This window comes from Prionailurus viverrinus, chromosome B1 (assembly GCF_022837055.1).
Source record: "Prionailurus viverrinus isolate Anna chromosome B1, UM_Priviv_1.0, whole genome shotgun sequence".
NCBI classification, from domain to species: Eukaryota; Metazoa; Chordata; class Mammalia; order Carnivora; family Felidae; genus Prionailurus; species Prionailurus viverrinus.
In genome coordinates this window covers 185922857-185940875 of record NC_062564.1, presented here as the reverse complement: position 1 = coordinate 185940875, position 18019 = coordinate 185922857, and the positions used below count along the sequence as shown (strand labels likewise).

The 18019-nt window shown below is 42.2% G+C and overlaps 1 protein-coding gene across 1 annotated transcript in view; it reads left to right on the top strand.

Moving 5' to 3' along the window:
- The window catches only part of ANAPC4 (anaphase promoting complex subunit 4), a 34306-nt gene extending 24279 nt beyond the window's left edge, over positions 1 to 10027 (top strand). The window contains exons 20-28 of the mRNA XM_047855920.1: positions 712 to 805; positions 4492 to 4589; positions 5533 to 5594; positions 5673 to 5711; positions 5809 to 5910; positions 7200 to 7274; positions 8185 to 8358; positions 9052 to 9175; positions 9672 to 10027. Coding sequence (XP_047711876.1) covers positions 712 to 805; positions 4492 to 4589; positions 5533 to 5594; positions 5673 to 5711; positions 5809 to 5910; positions 7200 to 7274; positions 8185 to 8358; positions 9052 to 9175; positions 9672 to 9896 — 993 coding nt within the window. The 3' untranslated portion in view covers positions 9897 to 10027. The remainder of the gene's footprint in view (positions 1 to 711; positions 806 to 4491; positions 4590 to 5532; positions 5595 to 5672; positions 5712 to 5808; positions 5911 to 7199; positions 7275 to 8184; positions 8359 to 9051; positions 9176 to 9671) is intronic.
- The last annotated feature ends 7992 nt before the right edge of the window (positions 10028 to 18019 follow it).

Below are 18019 nucleotides of genomic sequence, written 5' to 3'. Positions count from 1 at the left end.
AGTTTTCCCCACCTGTGCTTTTGACCATCCGTGCAAATGTCAACACAGTTGAAAGGGCAAATAACATTTTGCTACTACAAAAATAGTATCAGCCTCACTGACCCTTAAGGCATCTTTGGGACTTCCAGGGGTCTGTCCACCATCCTTCCCTGTGAAGTACTGCCCTAGAGTAGATTGACAGGTGATACTTCTAAAATTAATTTGTAATGTACACGTGCACACACACGTATAGATGATTTAAATGTACTTCATGAAAATGGAACACAAAATTTAAATTCAATTTACGGTCCCTGAATCTATAGTGTTCTAATCTTTCAGTAGTTTGTAGTTTGTTTAGCGTCTTGGCATTTAGCAGATTCTGGTCACTTCACTTGGAATAATACCAATGTGATGGAACCACTTACTAAATAGAATGATGTTAAGGCGTGCCTGGGTGGCTCAGTCTGTTAAGCATCTGACTTCTGCTCAGGTCATGATCTCACAGCTAATGGGTTCGAGCCCCGTGTCGGGCTCTGTGCTGACAGCTTGGAACCTGGAGCCTCCTTCAGATTCTGTGTCTCCCTCTCTCTCTGCCCCTCCCCAGCTCACACTCTGTCTCTCTTTCAAAAAAAAATAAACAAACATTAAAAAAAAATAATGTTAACTGTATAAAGTTTTTGAAGCCTGCTTCTTTGGTTTACGACATTTAAAATTTTAATTCTGTGTTTCTAGTACTTGAAAGATGAAGATGATGATCTTGTGTCACCTCCTAACACAGAAGGAAACCAGTGGTATGATTTTCTTCAAAATAGCAACCACCTTAAAGGTATTTAGTGAACCTAGTAGAATTTGGCCATGTTTATACTTAATTTGAGACCAGTGTATTAGCTATGAGTGTTGCTGAACAGTTGTTGAATATGTATCTCAGTTCTTTAGATCTTTTTTTTTTTTTTCCAACGTTTATTTATTTTTGGGACAGAGAGAGACAGAGCATGAACGGGGGAGGGGCAGAGAGAGGGAGACACAGAATCGGAAACAGGCTCCAGGCTCTGAGCCATCAGCCCAGAGCCTGACGCGGGGCTCGAACTCACGGACCGCAAGATCGTGACCTGGCTGAAGTTGGACGCTTAACCGACTGCGCCACCCAGGCGCCCCAAGATCTTTTGTGTGTATTGTAGTTGATTAGAGAAACAGCAGAATAGCAAACAGTATGACGTTCCCATGATAGAAAACACCCTGATATTAACTGTGATGTAGTAAGATTATTTATTCTCAGGTATTCTTTATATTATCTGTTTTGTACCATATAGAAACTAGGATATTGGGAAGAAAATTATAGAGCCTGCTAGTGAGAGCAGGCTTTTTCTGATTCCAATTTGTTAATTTCTGAAAGCATAATGATGCTTAACTGGCCTTCTGAGGTTGTAGGTTCTTAGTGTACGTGTGCCTTTCATTCTCTAGGATCTTAAGACGTTGATATAGTAAAACTATCCAGCATTATGGGGGATGAAAACAAAATAGCAACCATTAAATGTCAGAACTTCACTATTTTACATGACAGTATTTGAAGCAGTATTTTTTTTTGCTTTCTCTAAGAGTAATCTGATCACAGTCTATCAGTTTCTTAGATCTCTAGGCTGATAGCCACATATGTGTATTTCCTCCTTTAATCCTCACAGAACCTAGGGGGTAGGTACCTGTTATCCCCATTTACTGTCGAGGAGACTGAAGGTCAGAGAAGGCCCAAGATCACACGAGCTACCGTGCAGTGGAGCCAGGGTTCTGCTGACTTCAAAACCTAAGTTTTTAACTCGACTCAGGAGTAATCTCTGCCACTTGTGTCTGGTTGCTGTTTATCTGAATCAATGAATGAATGAATGAGGATGGATGGGGGAAGGAGAGAATTCTTTGAGGCCCAGAACTCTGCTTATTGCTCTTTTGTTTGAACTCTAGAAGTCCAGATTCTTTTTCAGAGCAGGACATATTTTGTATTGCTTGAGATACATTGATGTCAGTTAGTTATCGAATGGAGGGAGAATAAAGGTACGGCCAACTCATCTCTTTGCTGTGTTTAATCAGGTGGCCCCCCCAGCCTGAGGAGCGCTGATGGCAATGTGCCGGCCGGGGTGGCATCTGGGCCCTGTCACTAGAATGGGCTAATGCTGGTTCTGGGAACTCTGATGGGCTAAAAATGGGCCCTACCCTTTTTGTCTTGACATCTGTGACTGAACAGGAAGGCCTAATCTTAGCTACAGGCCTCATGTTTAACTAAGATGCACTTCAGTATTACTGACTCCATCTCCTAAATGCTCGAGGTTTTGCTGGTATGTGATTTGGGACAAGCTCGTTAATTCTCCAGTTTCTTAGTCTAGTGTGAAGAAATACCCGCTATTATTATGGAACTATTAAAACTTTAATGAAACTTCTTTCTAGCACTTTGCAAAAATCATGGGCTAAGTACTCGATACAGGTGCTTTCTCAGGATCCATGAGAGTCAGTGTTGTGTTGGAATCTGCTCTACGACTTCTTAGGAATGTGGCTGAGGGCCAATTGTCCAACCTCTTTGTACCCCAGTTTTCCCATCAGTAAAATGAGGATGATAGTAGTGCCTCCCTCAAAATCTGTCGTGAAGATTAACCAAATGTAGATAAAGCAGTTTGTGCCAGCACATGGCTCATAGCGGCCAGTGTGCTCGCATCTGAGCTGTTTTTACTCAAAACACTTCTGACACTGGGGCGCCTGGATGGCTCAGTCGGTTAAGCATCTGGTTCTTGATTTTGGCTCAGGGCCTGATCTCACCTGTTCGTGGGATCGAGCCCCGTGTCGGGCTCTGCGTGGACAGTGGGGAACCTGCTTGGGATTCTCTATCTCCCTGTCTCTCTGCCTTTCCCTGTCTCTCTTGCTGTCTCTCACAAAAATAAATAAACTTAAAAAAAAAAAACCAAAAACAAAACCTGACAAAATGGGAGCTTTTTCTCTCCTGAGACCAGTTCTCAGGTCAACTGGGTGCCCGATGTCATCAGTTCCCCAGGTTGCCCACATTTCTGTTCCTCCCCCTCTACCACCACCTTCAGGTTGATAATTTGCTAAAATGGCTCATGAAACTCAAGCACTTTACTTAGATTTACTGGTTTACTGTAAAGATACAACTCGGAACAGCCAAGTGGAAGAGGTGCGTAGGGCAGGGTATGGGGGAGGGGCTCGGAACTTCCCTGCCTGCTCTGGGCATGCCACCCTCCCAGCACCGGGAAGGCCTCTGAAGCCCACTGGTTGGGTTTTGTATGGGGATTTCATTACGCAGGCATGTTTGATTAAATCATTGGTTGTTGGTGATTGAATTCCACTCCAGCTTCTCTCCCTGCCCTGGAAGTTGGGGGATGGAGCTGAAAAGTCCAGACTTCTCATCAGAGCTTGGTCTTTCTGCAGCTTGTCTCCCCGCCCTGGAATTTGGGGGATGGAGCTGAAAAGTCCAGACTTCTCATCAGAGCTTGGTCTTTCTAGTGACCAGTCCTCATCCTGAAGCTATCCTAGGGATCTACCCACAGTCGTCTCATTACAACAAAAGATGTTCCTATCACCCTTATCACTCAGGAAATTCTGAGGGTTTTAGAGCTCTGTGCCAGGAACCAGGGGCAAAGACCAAATGTCTTTCTCTGCTCCCACAGCATCTGTTACCTGTGGGGAGCTTATAATGTTGACCTGATTAAAGCTCACTTTGTCCAGCATAGCTGGGACAGGAGATGCTGCAGGTGAGGGAGAAGCCCGCAGAACTCAGTAGAAGAGTGCAGGCCTGGGAGGCAGAGGGTTTGATTTACAGGTCTAGATTGTTAGTCATTTCCACACTGGGCAATTGCCCAGATCTCCTGTGCCTCATTTTTTAGTCTGTAAGTTGGAGCGTGAGATGCTTACTTTGCACAGCTGCTGTGAGCGGTAGGAAGAACAGATACAAAGGACTGGAGCGTAGTTGGTATCCATAAATGCTGAATCATACAGGACTGTCTCCTGGTAAAGTGGCCTTTTGAAAAGTAAAGAGCTTATTTACACAGCACTAGTTTCTCGTCTCCTGTTTCTGTTTTTAAGTATTAGAGTCTTCCAGAACCGTGCTGGACTGTTGTCACCCCATTGTGGCAAAGAGTAGAGAAGAACAAACTTTATTATATGTCTTTTGGTTCCCAAATGTTCCCCTCCTTATACCCAGTGGAAGCATACTATTTGATTTTGGTAGGGAAAACAGAATAAAGAATACCAAGCTGCTAGGACTCGGACTGGAGTTAAGTGCGGTGGTTTTTAGGGGGGTACTTAGGGGTGGCAGCAGGCGATGATGAAAGGCAGAAGGCCATACTCGTTTCCGGTGGGGTGGCTGTGAAGGGTAATGAAAGGGCCAGGGAGATTTCCACTGCCCCATAAGCTGCGCGGGCTGGCTCTGACGAGATTATTTTCTCCTAATCATTTGGTTTGCTATAGCTTTGTGTTTTTGTTTTTGTGTTTCTTTCTCTTTTTGTTTGAAACCAGAAAGTCCTTTGCTGTTTCCATATTATCCTCGAAAATCATTGCATTTTGTGAAAAGGCGGATGGAGAACATTATTGACCTATGCTTGCAAAAACCAGCAGTAAGTTTGAAAGAAATGCATGTCTTTGAGTAGGAGTGAGAATATCTACAATATGTGGCTCACTTATGCAAACGATCATGGTTATTAAGGTGAGCCACGTGAAAATGCTGATAGTCAACTTCTGGCTAACAAAAATGGCAGTTTCATATGGTTTACCCTAACGTTTCCTTTTATTGTTAGTTCCTTACATAAATTAAAAGTAACAAATACAGGGTTACTGAAAGGGTTGGCATCATTATTATTTGTTCCTAGAGCAAACTAACTTTCTTTCTTTCTTTCTTTCTTTCTTTCTTTCTTTCTTTCTTTCTTTCTCTTTCTTTCTTTCTTTCTTTCTTTCTTTCTTTCTCTTTCTTTCTTTCTTTCTTTCTCTCTCTCTCTCTCTCTTTCTTTCTTTCTTTCTTTTTAACGTTTATTTATTTTTTGAGAGACAGAGCATGAGCAGGGGAGGGGCAGAGAGAGAGAGAGAGGGAGTCACAGAATCCGAAGCAGGCTGCAGGCTCCAAGCTGTCAGCACAGAGCCCGACGCGGGGCTTGAACTCACGAGCACTGAGATCATGACCTGAGAGGAAGTTGGAGCTTAACCGACAAGCCGCCCAAGCGCCCCCAGAACAGACGTCTTATAAACAGTCTTAGTTATGGGGCTTTTGTGTCTCCAGCTGACTCCTGCAGGAGGGAGGATGGGTGTTCTGAGACGCGGGGCTGGGGTGGGGGTTCTTAGCCTGCCGTGCACTTCTCTCCAACATCCTTTTCAGCTCAGAATTTCTTCTCTCTCTTTTCCTTACTGTTAACGACTGTCATTGAAGTTTCCTGTGAGAAAGCTTTGTGATCTAGATGGTTTTTTACTAGATTTGAACAGCGATGGTCAGGTACTTTGTGTAGAGTATCTGTGTGTGTGTGTGTATGTACATGCTTTAATTGTGTTTTTAAATCTGTTTTTATTTAGGATGTAATTGGAAAATCGATGAATCAAGCAATCTGTATTCCATTATATAGGGATGCTAGAAGGTAATTCTGTTTCCTTTTTGGATGGTAAAATTCAGCGGCCAATTTAATTTTTTCTTACCTTTTCTTCTTTTGTTTTAGTGAGGACTGTACACGCAGATTGTTCAAATTTCCTTTTCTGTAAGTGTGTTTTTCCCCATCTCATGTGAACAATGCAGTTTTATTCTCTGCAATGATAGCTAAATATCATGTTTTGATATTAATTTTTTTTCCTTAGGTGGAATAATAAAACCTCAAATCTACATTATCTTCTTTTTACAATTTTGGAAGATTCACTTTATAAAATGTGCATCTTAAGGAGACATACTGATATTTCCCAGTAAGTATTAATCTAAAGTTTGAATTAGATAAGATTGTATTTTTAAAAAAATTTTTTAATGTTTATTCATTTTTGAGGGAGGGAGGGAGGGAGGGAGGGAGGGGGAGAGAGAGAGAGAGAGAGAGAGAGAGAGAGAGAGAGAGAGAGAGAGAGAAACTGAGTGGGGGAGGGGCAGAGAGTGAGATACAGAATCTGAAGCAGGCTCCAGTCTCTGAGCTGTCAGCACAGAGTCCAATGTGGGACTCGAACTCATGGACTGTGAGATGATGACCTGAGCCTAGGTCAAACGCTTAACTGAGCCACCCAGGTGCCCCTATTATTTTTAATAGTAAAACGTACAGCGTCCCTTCCCTATATTTTGGGGTTTAGTTAAGCCACCTTCTGACTTTAGGCTTGTCACCGAACTGTCCTTAGTCTTAGTTTTCACATCATTAAGATGATAATGCCAAGTCAGGAAGCTATGTGATCCCTTCTGATTCTGGGTTATTAATTTTATACAGGTATAGCTATGACATGTAGGATTTCTTTAGGGTTAAGAAAAATACAACAGCAGAGCACTCAGGATTGTATCTCATGAATGTGTAGCAGTTCAAAACTGTGTTTTTGGTTCCTTATAGAAAGGATTTTTACCTCAGGCTAAGTTTGCCTTTCATTAAACAAGAGGCCTTGCCTGTAGAGACTTCTCTTGAGAATCTGAACTGAAAATTCTAAAAAAAATAAATCATATACAGAATACCAGTAGTATCTCAAATAGCTTTTTTTAAAGTTTATTTTGAGAGAGATAGAGACAGCACGAGTGGGGGAGGGGCAAAGAGTGGGAGACAGACTCCCAAGCAGGCTCCATACTATGAGCACAGAGCCCCCGAACTCACAAAACCATGAGATCATGACCTGAGCCGAAACCAAGAGTCAGACACTTAATCAATTGAGCCACCCATGCGCCCCTCAAATGGGTTTTAATCTGAATTTGAAGGAAGTTTTTTGAGGCCAAGATGAGGCCAAAGAGAAATAATTTGGTTGTTCCAAGTGCCCTTAATTTTTTAAGGTATCTAGCTACTTTAGTGACTAAGATTTTAAACCAACTTGTCGTTTTGACGTAGGTTTGTCTATTTAGGCGTTTAAATTAGTTGTCAGTGTTGAAGAGTGAACATAATGGTATTTTAGTCTGGGGCTTGCTGTTCAGGTAAATATACTAACGCTGACAATCCTGTTCTTTCAAGCATTTAGATTATTGGCTATCTGGGTTTTTCCATAGTCTTTTTTTTTTTTCCCCTCCTTCTTTCTTCAAGATCTGTAACTAATGGACTGATTGCTGTTAAATTTGGGAGCTTCACCTACGCCACAACTGAAAAAGTGAGAAGAAGGTAAATGTTGAATCTTGTTTGGATGAGATTGTATATATATATGTACGATATGTGTGTGTGCTTAATAAATGCAATTTTAGAAATACGGTTAGACTCAGTTACAGTGTTGATACCGTCCTTAGGAGGTCTTTGTAACTTGCAGCGTAGGGGACAGGATTGCTTATGTGTGTTATGCTTTGATTTGACTTAACAATTGAATGGAACCTTCCTGCCCTACACGAATTTATACAGCTGTGGTTTCTTGTAATTAATACTTCTGTGCTCCCCTGGCTGTTAAGAAAGGGTGGTCGTTCCAAGGGGTATATGGCTGGAGTTCTTGTTACAACCAACAGTAATGTGAGGTGGTGTCGTTCTCACTATTCTGGGAGGTCCTTAGGATATAAAAGGGTAACGTTACCAAAATCACCCCTGAGTGTGTGGAATGAACACTAATCATAGGCCAGTCTTTTTCTCATTCTCTTTTCCTTACATAGAAGGAGTTTTTAATGATGACGTCTTTGAAGTTGTGACTTTTCCTGTGTGAGTCTTATTTTTACTTTTCAGTCTAGTTAGCCCAGTTTCTTTTACTCAGTATACCGGCAAGGTGCCATTCATGGAGTTTCCACAGGCTGAAGGCCTAACTCTTGATATCAAGAGTTTTTTGGAACTGTGAACCGACCTCACCCTCACAGACTTTCCTTTTTTCATGATGACCTGTTTTTAGGGCCTAGTTGTATTTGTGAATACTCGGTACAATAGATAACTGACTTTAGTGCAAACTAATGATATATTTTAAATGTAATTAAATAGAACGTCACTTGGTTTTTGTTTTATTAATGTTTTTGTGTTGTACCAGTAGCATGTTATGTATACAGTATTTTCTCAGTAGTCCGGATCATCTCTGACATAAAAGAATGTACTTTACTTGTAGCACCTACAGTTGTTTAGATGCACAGTTTTATGATGACGAAACCGTAACGGTAGTTCTTAAAGACACAGTGGGGCGCGAAGGAAGAGACAGACTCTTGGTCCAGTTGCCGTTGTCTTCAGTGTATAACAGTGAGGATTCTGCAGAATATCAGTTCACTGGGGATTACTCGACAAGGTAACCACCTCCTTCGTAAGAGTATCTCTCTGTCATGACAGTTAGATGTTTTTTAATGTGTATCGCACATTTTAGTACCTTAGGTATGGTAGACAGTGGTTACTAGGAACAGTGGTAAAGTCAGCTGAGCAGAAGTACTATATTTTATTTAAGAAAACACGGACTTCGGCAGCTCTCCTACCCTTTTGCTTTACTAATAAATCAAGAAGCATTTGCTAACATAAGGTGGGGAATTACCTGGAGTGGAGAATAGGATTTCTGTTAGTTCTGTTTTCAAGCATAGCATTAATCTCAGGCGATAGTAGAATTAATTATTTTAGATTTGCTCTTAGTGCTTTCCTACCAGAATTAGGACCTCGGTAGCCACATGGAGGGTACACAACCAATTCCAGAGATGGTTTTAGTTTTCTTAGATTTAAGTGAGTAGATCCCTCCTCTAATTTAAAAATGTGTCCATTTGCTTTCCTTGAAAAGGGATCAAAAACCGTAGTCAGATGACATTCTGGCTACTTGGAATGGCAGAATTTTCCTAGAAGATAGTATCATAGCTTTTTAGATAGTGGCTGATAGAATTCTATTGGAAATGGGAGTATTGGTAGAAATGAAACCCATGGTGGATCCTGTTACTACCCCTTGTAAACCAGGGAGAAGATCCCCTTTTCATTCCTGGGTTGGTTTCTTTCCCCTTCCCAGGCTAGATGAACAGCGTAGTGCTATTCCCACACGTACCATGCATTTTGAGAAGCATTGGAGATTACTGGAAAGTATGAAAGCACAGTACGTTGCTGGGAATGGTTTTCGCAAAGTATCCTGTGTGGTAAGTATTTACAGATTGTTTACGGACTCAGTAACAGGAAGAAGTGACTTTGGATCTATGAGGTCCTTTCAGAAAGTGTAAACATTTTGTGATGTATTGCTTTTATTGATTATGAGCATGCTGTGGTCTTAGCTGTGTACCTTTCTTGTTCTGAGAAGTCTTACTGAGTAATAACAATTGTAGATGTTATTTATTTATTTATTTTTTAAGTAATCGCTACACCCAAAGTAGGGCTTACACTTATGTCCCCAAGACCAAGAATCGCATGCTCTTCTACCCGAGCTAGCCAGGAACCCCTGGCTTTTAATTATCATGACATTGTCACTGTTATAGGTAGAGATCCTTTTGCAGCAAATGAGGCTGAGTTTAGTGATTTTGTTGTAAATCAATGAAAAATAACTTCCGTATAAGACCATTCTTCAGATTTCTGATTTCTTATATATCACGTATTAGTTAAGCCATTAATTTAAAAACTCTTGAACCTTTTCTTCTCCAGTTGAGCTCAAATCTCCGTCATGTAAGAGTATTTGAAATGGACATAGATGATGAATGGGAGCTTGATGAGTCTTCAGATGAAGAGGAGGAGGCCAGTAATAAGCCTGTGAAGATAAAGGAGGAAGTGCTTTCAGAGTCGGAGGCAGAGAACCAGCCAGCCAGTGCTGCTTTAGCTCCAGAGATCGTCATCAAGGTGGAAAAACTTGACCCTGAGCTGGACCCCTAATCTAGCTTGCCATTATTTTGTACATTCTCATTATGTCAGGAAGGACATGGGAGATGGACTAAGATGTTTTGGACCACTCTTAATTTTCTTTGTGTAACAAAGAAATAAACCATAGATTATATTTTTCCTTATTCTGCTTCGTCTTCTCTTAGTGGTGTAGTCACTATGATAGACTTTCTTCTTGCTGAGATTTCTTTTTAATACTGTGTGCAGAATTCATGTTTAAAGTAAAGATAAATTGAATGGGAAGAGAATCTCAGTCTTCTCTGTTAAACGATAGGTACCAGAAATCATTCCTATATCAAGAAGAAATTAAATTTAAATAATCAAAATGTAGATTACATTTATTCCTGTTTTTTTCCATCTTCTTCTTTCTAGTTTATTCCAGGTCTCCAGAATACTTTCAAAATTATGTTGTCAAAGTAATTTACACTGCTTTACTGTAATGCTAAACAAGCCAAAAGATGGATATTCCCTTTATGATCTAAATAGCAAAAACACTGTTTGGCACCGACGGGATTATCTTCTCATTTTGTTGCCATATTTAAGCTCTGAATTCTTTGAATTGGCAGCATTTAGATGTGTCTTTTTCCTCTGTTTAGAATTGGTCAAGGACACACAGTGGCTTTCTGTGTAACGCCTTGGGAATGCTAGAAATGTGGATCAGCTAAACCTAACTTCACGTTGGTGCAGATGAGCTGTTAATTTCCTGATGTTCATTCCTAAAGTTGAGTGGTATTGTCATGTGGCTTTCAAAGACTTTCTATTTTATATATGAATTGTAGTATCAGTTCACCAATAAATGAAAAGAATCACTTTTTAAAAGCTTTAAATATCTTTGGGTAGGAAAATATAATCAGAGGAGTGGGTAACTGTAGGATTTTGTGTCATTTGTCTGTTTCTTTAAATAGTACCTGTTACACTTGGATTGTAGGTACATCATGCTTTAGATACTCCAGGTACCTCAGTTGGTCTGGTCTGTGTTGGTTTAAAGGGAAAACTGAAGAGAAGCCACTATTGTGTGCGTGAGCTTGGAATTCAGAGCTGTGATCTTCAGGAGACCGACTGCTAGCATACAGCCTTGCACGTAGCAGGCCTTGAACATGATTAATGTATAATGTACGTAAATGCTGATTGGTGGTTGGTCAGTTTCATGGCATAATGTAGAGTGTCTTGAATTAACTTTTGTAAGCAAGAAAGGTAATCTGTCAGATGACATTACAGCTGGTTAGAATGAGTTACAGTTTCACAATGAGCAACCAGTTCTTTATTAGACAGTAATCTGCCCCCGTGTGACTTCAGTGTGAAATTTATAAAGATTTTTGGATATGTGCACATTTGCTTCCTGCAGTTCCAGCCTAGGGATAAATCGAAACCAAGACTCCCAGACTCTGCCTTCATCCTGAGCCAAGAATCAGTACTGTTGAAGTATAAGCTAGCCCATAACGTCAAGTTAAATTGATGTGAATCATCCTTAATCTTCGGAGAATTGTTTTTTCATTAATTCTTTCATTAATTCATTAATTCTTTTAATGTATATGATAAATATTTAGGAACTGGATTTGTATGATATCAAAGTGTAGAAAGTTTTGAACTGATACCTGAATTCCTTTTTAAGTTTTAATAAGTAGAATGCAGATAATCTGTTTAAGTTTAGATATAAGCTATGATTTCCACACCATTGGACACTTTGCTTTTAATGTTTAGGAAGAATTTGACTATTGTAGACTATCATTTTATTTCCAGTTTATTTAACAGCAGATGCTAAATTTGAGTTTTGAATTTAGTGAGCAAAGTGGGCTGTGGAGGACCTTGGGCAGTGGACTTTTCCAGATGCAGGCTGTGTGTGGAGCTCTGGGCCCTGACCTTCATACAGTAGGCATAAGCGAGTACCTGTCTAAAGGTTTGAGGGTTAAATGGGTGTTTGTAGAGCGTTGTGGTTGGTACATGAGACACCTGATGAAGATTAGCACTTATTGTAATTCCCGCTTCTCTTTTCCAGGATAAAATGTGTTGATTTTTTAGAAATTTAAATAGCCTTTTTTTTTTTTCTTGTTTTTCTTCTTCTTCTTCTTCTTCTTCTTCTTCTTCTTCTTCTTCTTCTTCTTTTTTTTTTTTCTTGGTGCCTGACTTAATGGGACTGTGACAATAGTTGTCCTCTAATTCTCTGGCTTTGTAGTGTGTGTGGTTTTTTTTTTTTTTTTTTCCTAATTCTCTGGCTTTGTAGTTTTTTTTTTTCATTCTTGATTTTTTTTTTCCAAAACAAAAATTTTACACTTATCAAAATGCTAAAATATTTTATCTTTATTCAAAGCATTTGAATTTAAATGTGAAGAAAACTGTTAGGTTCTAGTATAACCTTGGGTTATATGACACCATAAACCTTGGGTTTATGACACCATAAACTAGGGAATCTCTCTTAGATACAGATACCTGAGTTAATCTAAATACTTCCCATTCTTATGGAAATCCAGCAAGCAAACATGTGCTAAATACTTCTGGAGAATGCTGTTATTGAAATCATGGGTTGCATGAATTCTCTGGACAGATCAGTTTCTTTGGCACCTGTTGAAGTTGTGGCAATTATTATAGACTGATTGCACTTATTAGAATATACATTTGTCCAACATATCATTTTTAGTTCTCGCTGAGCAGAGAGATGGTACTTAGAATTATACTAAGTCAAGATCACAAAAACCTTACAGCATGAGAGTAAGGATTATGTTAAAGCAGGAAATAGTGTTTGAACTCTTAGGAATTGTCAGTTCAGAAATTCTCAATTGTTCAAGGGTTAGTTCTATGAAAATGAATTGTTAATATGTGGGTAATCAATGTTTTTCACTTTCTGAGCTCACTAGAACAGGATTTTCCATGAAGCAGATATCACCACATCAAAATTGCCTGGGCCGTTGATTAAATATGCAAATTTATGCCACCTAATTTTATGCCCACTAAAGCTGAGAACCTTTATATTGTGTGGAGGCTATTTTTTAGTGATCAATGCTTATCATTTTTCAATTAAAAGCTGTTCCCTGGGGTGCCTGGGTGGCTCAGTCCGTAAAGCGTCCCACTTCCGCTCAGGTCACGATCTCACGGTTTGTGAGTTCGAGTCCTGCGTCGAGCTCTGTGCTGACAGCTCAGAGCCTAGAGCCTGCTTCAGATTCTGTGTCTCCCCTCTCTCTGCCCCTCCCATGCTCACACTCTGTCTGTCTCTGTCTCTCAATAATAAATAAACATTAAAAAAAAAAAAAAACAAAACTCCATTAGGTGCATTGAAAACTGTATTTTTTCCCTTACAAATGACCCTGATTCGAATTTTACATGCAACATGTGCCCAGTTACGTAGGTGTGTTTAAATGATGGTGGGCCTAATTGTACCCTGAGTCTGTGCACTGGAGCATGTAGAACTGCATCCTGTAAGGCCACATTTTAACCTTAAGCTCATGGTCAGCTGAGTGGTAGATGCTGAGGTGGGTCTGTATGGGCCAGCCAGGTTGGTTAACAGGCCATTAGGACTCATAAATGTCACCTTTGCTCTGGTGTGTGCAGTCCGCCTGAGCACACAGCACCCTGAGACACTGGGTGTAGTGATTATAAATGCATCCTGCATCATAACTAAATGATACGGTGTTTATTGACTTGGTGGATGTTTTAAGTGTGAAAGCAAGGAGACAGGTTTGTAATTCATGCATCCTGCCCTTCCAACTTCCAGTGTTGTCGTGTTCTCCCAACCAGATTGGAAACTTCAGGAAGTCTTTGTGTTTTTTTGTTCTAATTTATTTTGAGAGAGAGAGAGAGAGAGAGAGAGAGAGCATCTCAAGCAGGCTCCACACTGTCAGCACGGAGCCTGACGTGGGGCTCGAACCCACGAATTGTGAGCTCATGACCTGAGAGGAAATCAGGGGTCGGACACTTAACCGACTGAGCCACCCAGACGCCCCAGGAAGTGTTTTGATTCACTTCTGTATTCCTCATTCCTGTTGCACAGTGACCATTATTGTTTTAATTTGTATGTTTTCCACTTTCAGGTATTAGAGCTGGGTCTTTAGGAGCCCAGCTATGTACTATAAATTGGTATCCGCGACTGTAAATGTGTTAAATGATGCTGCAAAATCTACTAACGTTGATAATGTGTTCCTTACCTTTTTCCCTTCCACCACTGTGTCCTGCCCACTGCTGCGGGAAGAGGTGTGAAGGATAAGTGTATGTAAATACGATGTGGTTTGTTCTTAGGCTGTAACGCCAAGATCTCCGAGTAGCAGAGTGGACATGGAAGGGGCGAAGACCATTGTCGTGGGGTCGTAGGGGGTACAGAGCCCATTTCCCCCCCCTGCTGCAGGAGGAGCCGTCAGAGGAGACTTGGAAAGAGTAGCCCCGGAGGCAGGAGGAGACCCAGGTGATGGGTTTAATGGAAACCCAGTCAGGGGAGCCGTCAGTCACGTCAAATGCTGCCAAGAAGTGGAGGAAGTGAGTTATGAGGATTAGCTCTTACGTCTGAAAAATTGAGTCAGTGGTGGTTGCCGTTGGGACAACTTTCAGCCTTGTTAGCATGTTCTCCAAGACTCTGCCCCTGCAGTCTTCACCAGCAGTCCTCTCAAGGCTTCCCCCTGGCAGACTGGCTTTCTTTCCTTTTCTTGGAAGAACCGAATTCTTTCTACCCCAGGGCTTTGGGATGCGCTGTTTGCCAGGAATGCCTTTCCCTGACGTTTCACAGGCTTAATTCTCTTTCTCACTTCCTAAAGCCCACTGTTATTTTAGGAGTCTCTACCCCTCCCCCTCATGCCACTTGCCACAGTTAGCACTTATGTCCTAATTGGGTGCTTATTTTATTGCCTAAGTTAGATTACAAACCCTGTAACAGAGACCGTGCCCATTTTGTTTACCTCCCTACACCCAGTGCCTGCTGTAGTGCCTAGCATGCAGTAGGTGCTCAAGAAATAGTTGATCGGATTACCAAACATGCTAACATACAGCAGAGTAGACACTGGTTTGAGGGTATGAAAGAGAAATTATCCTGAAGTTTTAACATTACAGTGCGCTGAATTAGCATGCAGTAGGTGCTCAAGAAATAGTTGATCGGATTACCAAACATGCTGACATACAGCAGAGTAGACACTGGTTTGAGGGTATGAAAGAGAAATTACCCTGAAGTTTTAACATTACAGTGCGCTGAATTCGTTCACAAATTTGTTGTGCCCCCAAATTTGCAAACTGACCGACAGATTACATTCCTCACGATAGAAACTTATCATTGTTGGTCCAGCCCGTGCCTGCTGAAAGTGACAATGAGCAGTCTTCCTCGAGCCACCCCCTCTATCCAGAGACTGGTGACCTTACACCTAGATTTCCCAGTCGGGATTCTGAGTTTTCAGCCTCCATATCATTTTAAGGCCTTTGTTTTTGTGACTTTCAGAAATGATGGGTTTAAAAGATGACTTGTAGTTAAAAAAAGACTTCAGTCGTGATGCCAACAGAAATGGGTTCCAAGGGTGGAGGGTGGTGGCGGGAGCCCGGTGGGAGTGGGTGTGTGGAGCGGGTGTGAGTTGAGGAAGTGGGGGGCCGCCGATGGGGGCAACGTGTGAAGAATTTCGCTGCAAGAGTAGGAGGGGGCATGGATGGCATCAGGAGCTTTTTAAAAAAGGATGATGATAGGAAGGCATATTCATACATCCACAGCAGTGATGCACGGAACGGGGAGAAACTGACCATTTCTCGAGAAAAGAGAAGCGTGAGTGCAAGTGAAATCCTTGAGAAGGCAAAAAGAGTGTGAGACCCAGTGACCGAAGGAAGGCCCAGCGTTGGGCTGGAGCACAGTGTCCCTTGCATCCTAACAGGTGCCTGTGGGGACACGGGCGGCTGGTGCAGTTTCCCCTGTGAACTAGGTGTCACGGTCTCCGGAGAGTGACAAGCAGTGACTGCCCCCCACTTGCTGGGAAAGCGGGGGTGTCGAGGGTGCCCTGGAGACATGTGGTGTCACTTTAAAGTGAGTCCACTTACTGGGATCATTTTCTCTTGCTGGAGCATTGGTTTTTTGGGGGTTTTGCCAACCCATTGCAAGCAGGGAAGGGGAGGGGGTGGGGAAGTAGTAACACAGTGACAGGGTCAGCGGATTAGAAGGTGGAGGATTGTGGGATTTTGGAACCAGAAGATAGGCAATGGCTGGCGAGGGCTGTTTGCAGTCACTATGCCAGAGGTGGTGAAGCTGACACCTGTCCTGTATGCCTGCCTGTGGTGCTGGTGGCCGCTACTGGGAAAGGAGGGAACCCCTGGAGCTAGGGGGTCAAGAACGGTGTCCAGCCAGGGTTCCGGATGGCTCGCGCGCGTGTCTGTTAAAGTCACCAAACGATGGCAGCAGTGATAGTGGAGAAGGTGAGAGGGCGTGGGCGCTGAGGTCACCTACGAATGAGGACACGTGGCCAAGCAACGAATGATAGTAGCAAGGGTGACAGAGGAGAACAGGAAGCTGCGTGTATGTGCTTTGAAAGGAAAGGGTGCCTTGGGTGGCTCAGTTGGTTGAGTGTCCAACTTGATTTTGGCTCAGGTCACGTTCTCACAGTTCATGAGATTGAGCACTACGTTGGGCTCCGTGCTGACAGCACTGAGCCTGCCTGGGATTCTCACTCTCTCCCTTTCTGTGTGTTCCTTCCTCCACTCATGTGCATGCTCTCTCTCTCTCTCAAAAATAAATAAGTAAAAACATTAAAAATAAAAATTTAAAAAAGGCCCGGAGGGAGTCAGCGACTGACTCACCATCACCTGGTAGGTAGTGAGGCCGAGGTTCAAACCTGGGCAGGCTGAGGCCAAGCCACGCTCCTAAAGCCCCGGGCAACTGCGAGGAGCTTGAAACAGACACCCATGCTTCCAGGAATACGGGGCAGAATAAAATACTAAACCAGCACGGAGGCATGGATCGTGTTTGTAATTCCTGTATCAGCCGTAAGTTAGTACTTCTCTCATCTGGGCCACCCAGTAAAGGCTGTATTGAATATGGGGGTCTGCTTTGATTTGGTTTTGAAGCTGGACGCAGCAGCCCTCCCTGTTGGCTTTGGGAGGCAATGTCTAGGGCTGCTGTCTGGCCTAATCATGCCTTTTTTTTTTTTTTTTTTTTTTTAATCCAAGTTAATGTATAGTGTAATAATGATTTCAGGAATAGAATTTAGTGATTCATCACTTACGTATACCACCCAGTGCTCATCCCTACAAGTGCCCTCCTTAATGCCAGTCACACATTTAGCCTGTCCTCCACCCACCTCCCCTCCAGCAACCCTCAGTTTGTTCTCTGTATTCAAGAGTCTCTTATGGTTTGCCTCCCTCAGTTTTTATCTTATTTTTCTTTCCCTTCCCCTGTGTTCATCTGTTTTGTTTCTTAAATTCCACATGTGAGTGAAATCATATGATACTTGTCTTTTTCTGACTTATTTCACTTAGCATAATACACTCTGGTTCCATCCATGTTGTTGCAAATGGCAAGATTTCATTCTTTTTCTCACTGGGTAATATTCCACCGTGTGCATTGTGTGTGTGTGTGTGTGTGTGTGTGTGTGTGTGTGTGTGTGTGTGTACACACCACGTCTTTATCCATTCATCACTTGATGGACATTTGGGCTCTTTCCATACTTACTTTGGCTACTGTTGATAGTGCTGCTGTAAACATTGGGGTGCATGTGCTCTTTTGGATCAGCATTTTTGTATCCTTTGGATAAATACCTAGGAGTGCAGTTGCTGAGTCATAGGGTAGTTCAGGTTTTTTTTAATGTTTATTTTTGAGAGAGAGACAAAGCACAAGCAGGGGAGGGGCAGAGAGAGAGAGGGAGACAAAATCTGAAGCAGGCTCCAGGCTCCAAGCTGTCACCACAGAGCCTGACACAGGGCTCAAACCCATGAACCATGAGATCATGACCTGAGCTAAAGTGGGATGCTTAACCTACAGCCATCCAGGTGCTCCTATTTTTAATTTTTTGAGAAACCTCATACTGTTTTCCAGGGTGCCTGCACCAGTTTGCATTCCCACCAGCAACGCAAAGGGGTTCCCTTTCTCTGCCTCCTCGCCAACATCTGTTAAAATGAACAACTCTGGGGGTGCCTGGGTGGCGCAGTCGGTTAAGCGTCTGACTTCAGCCAGG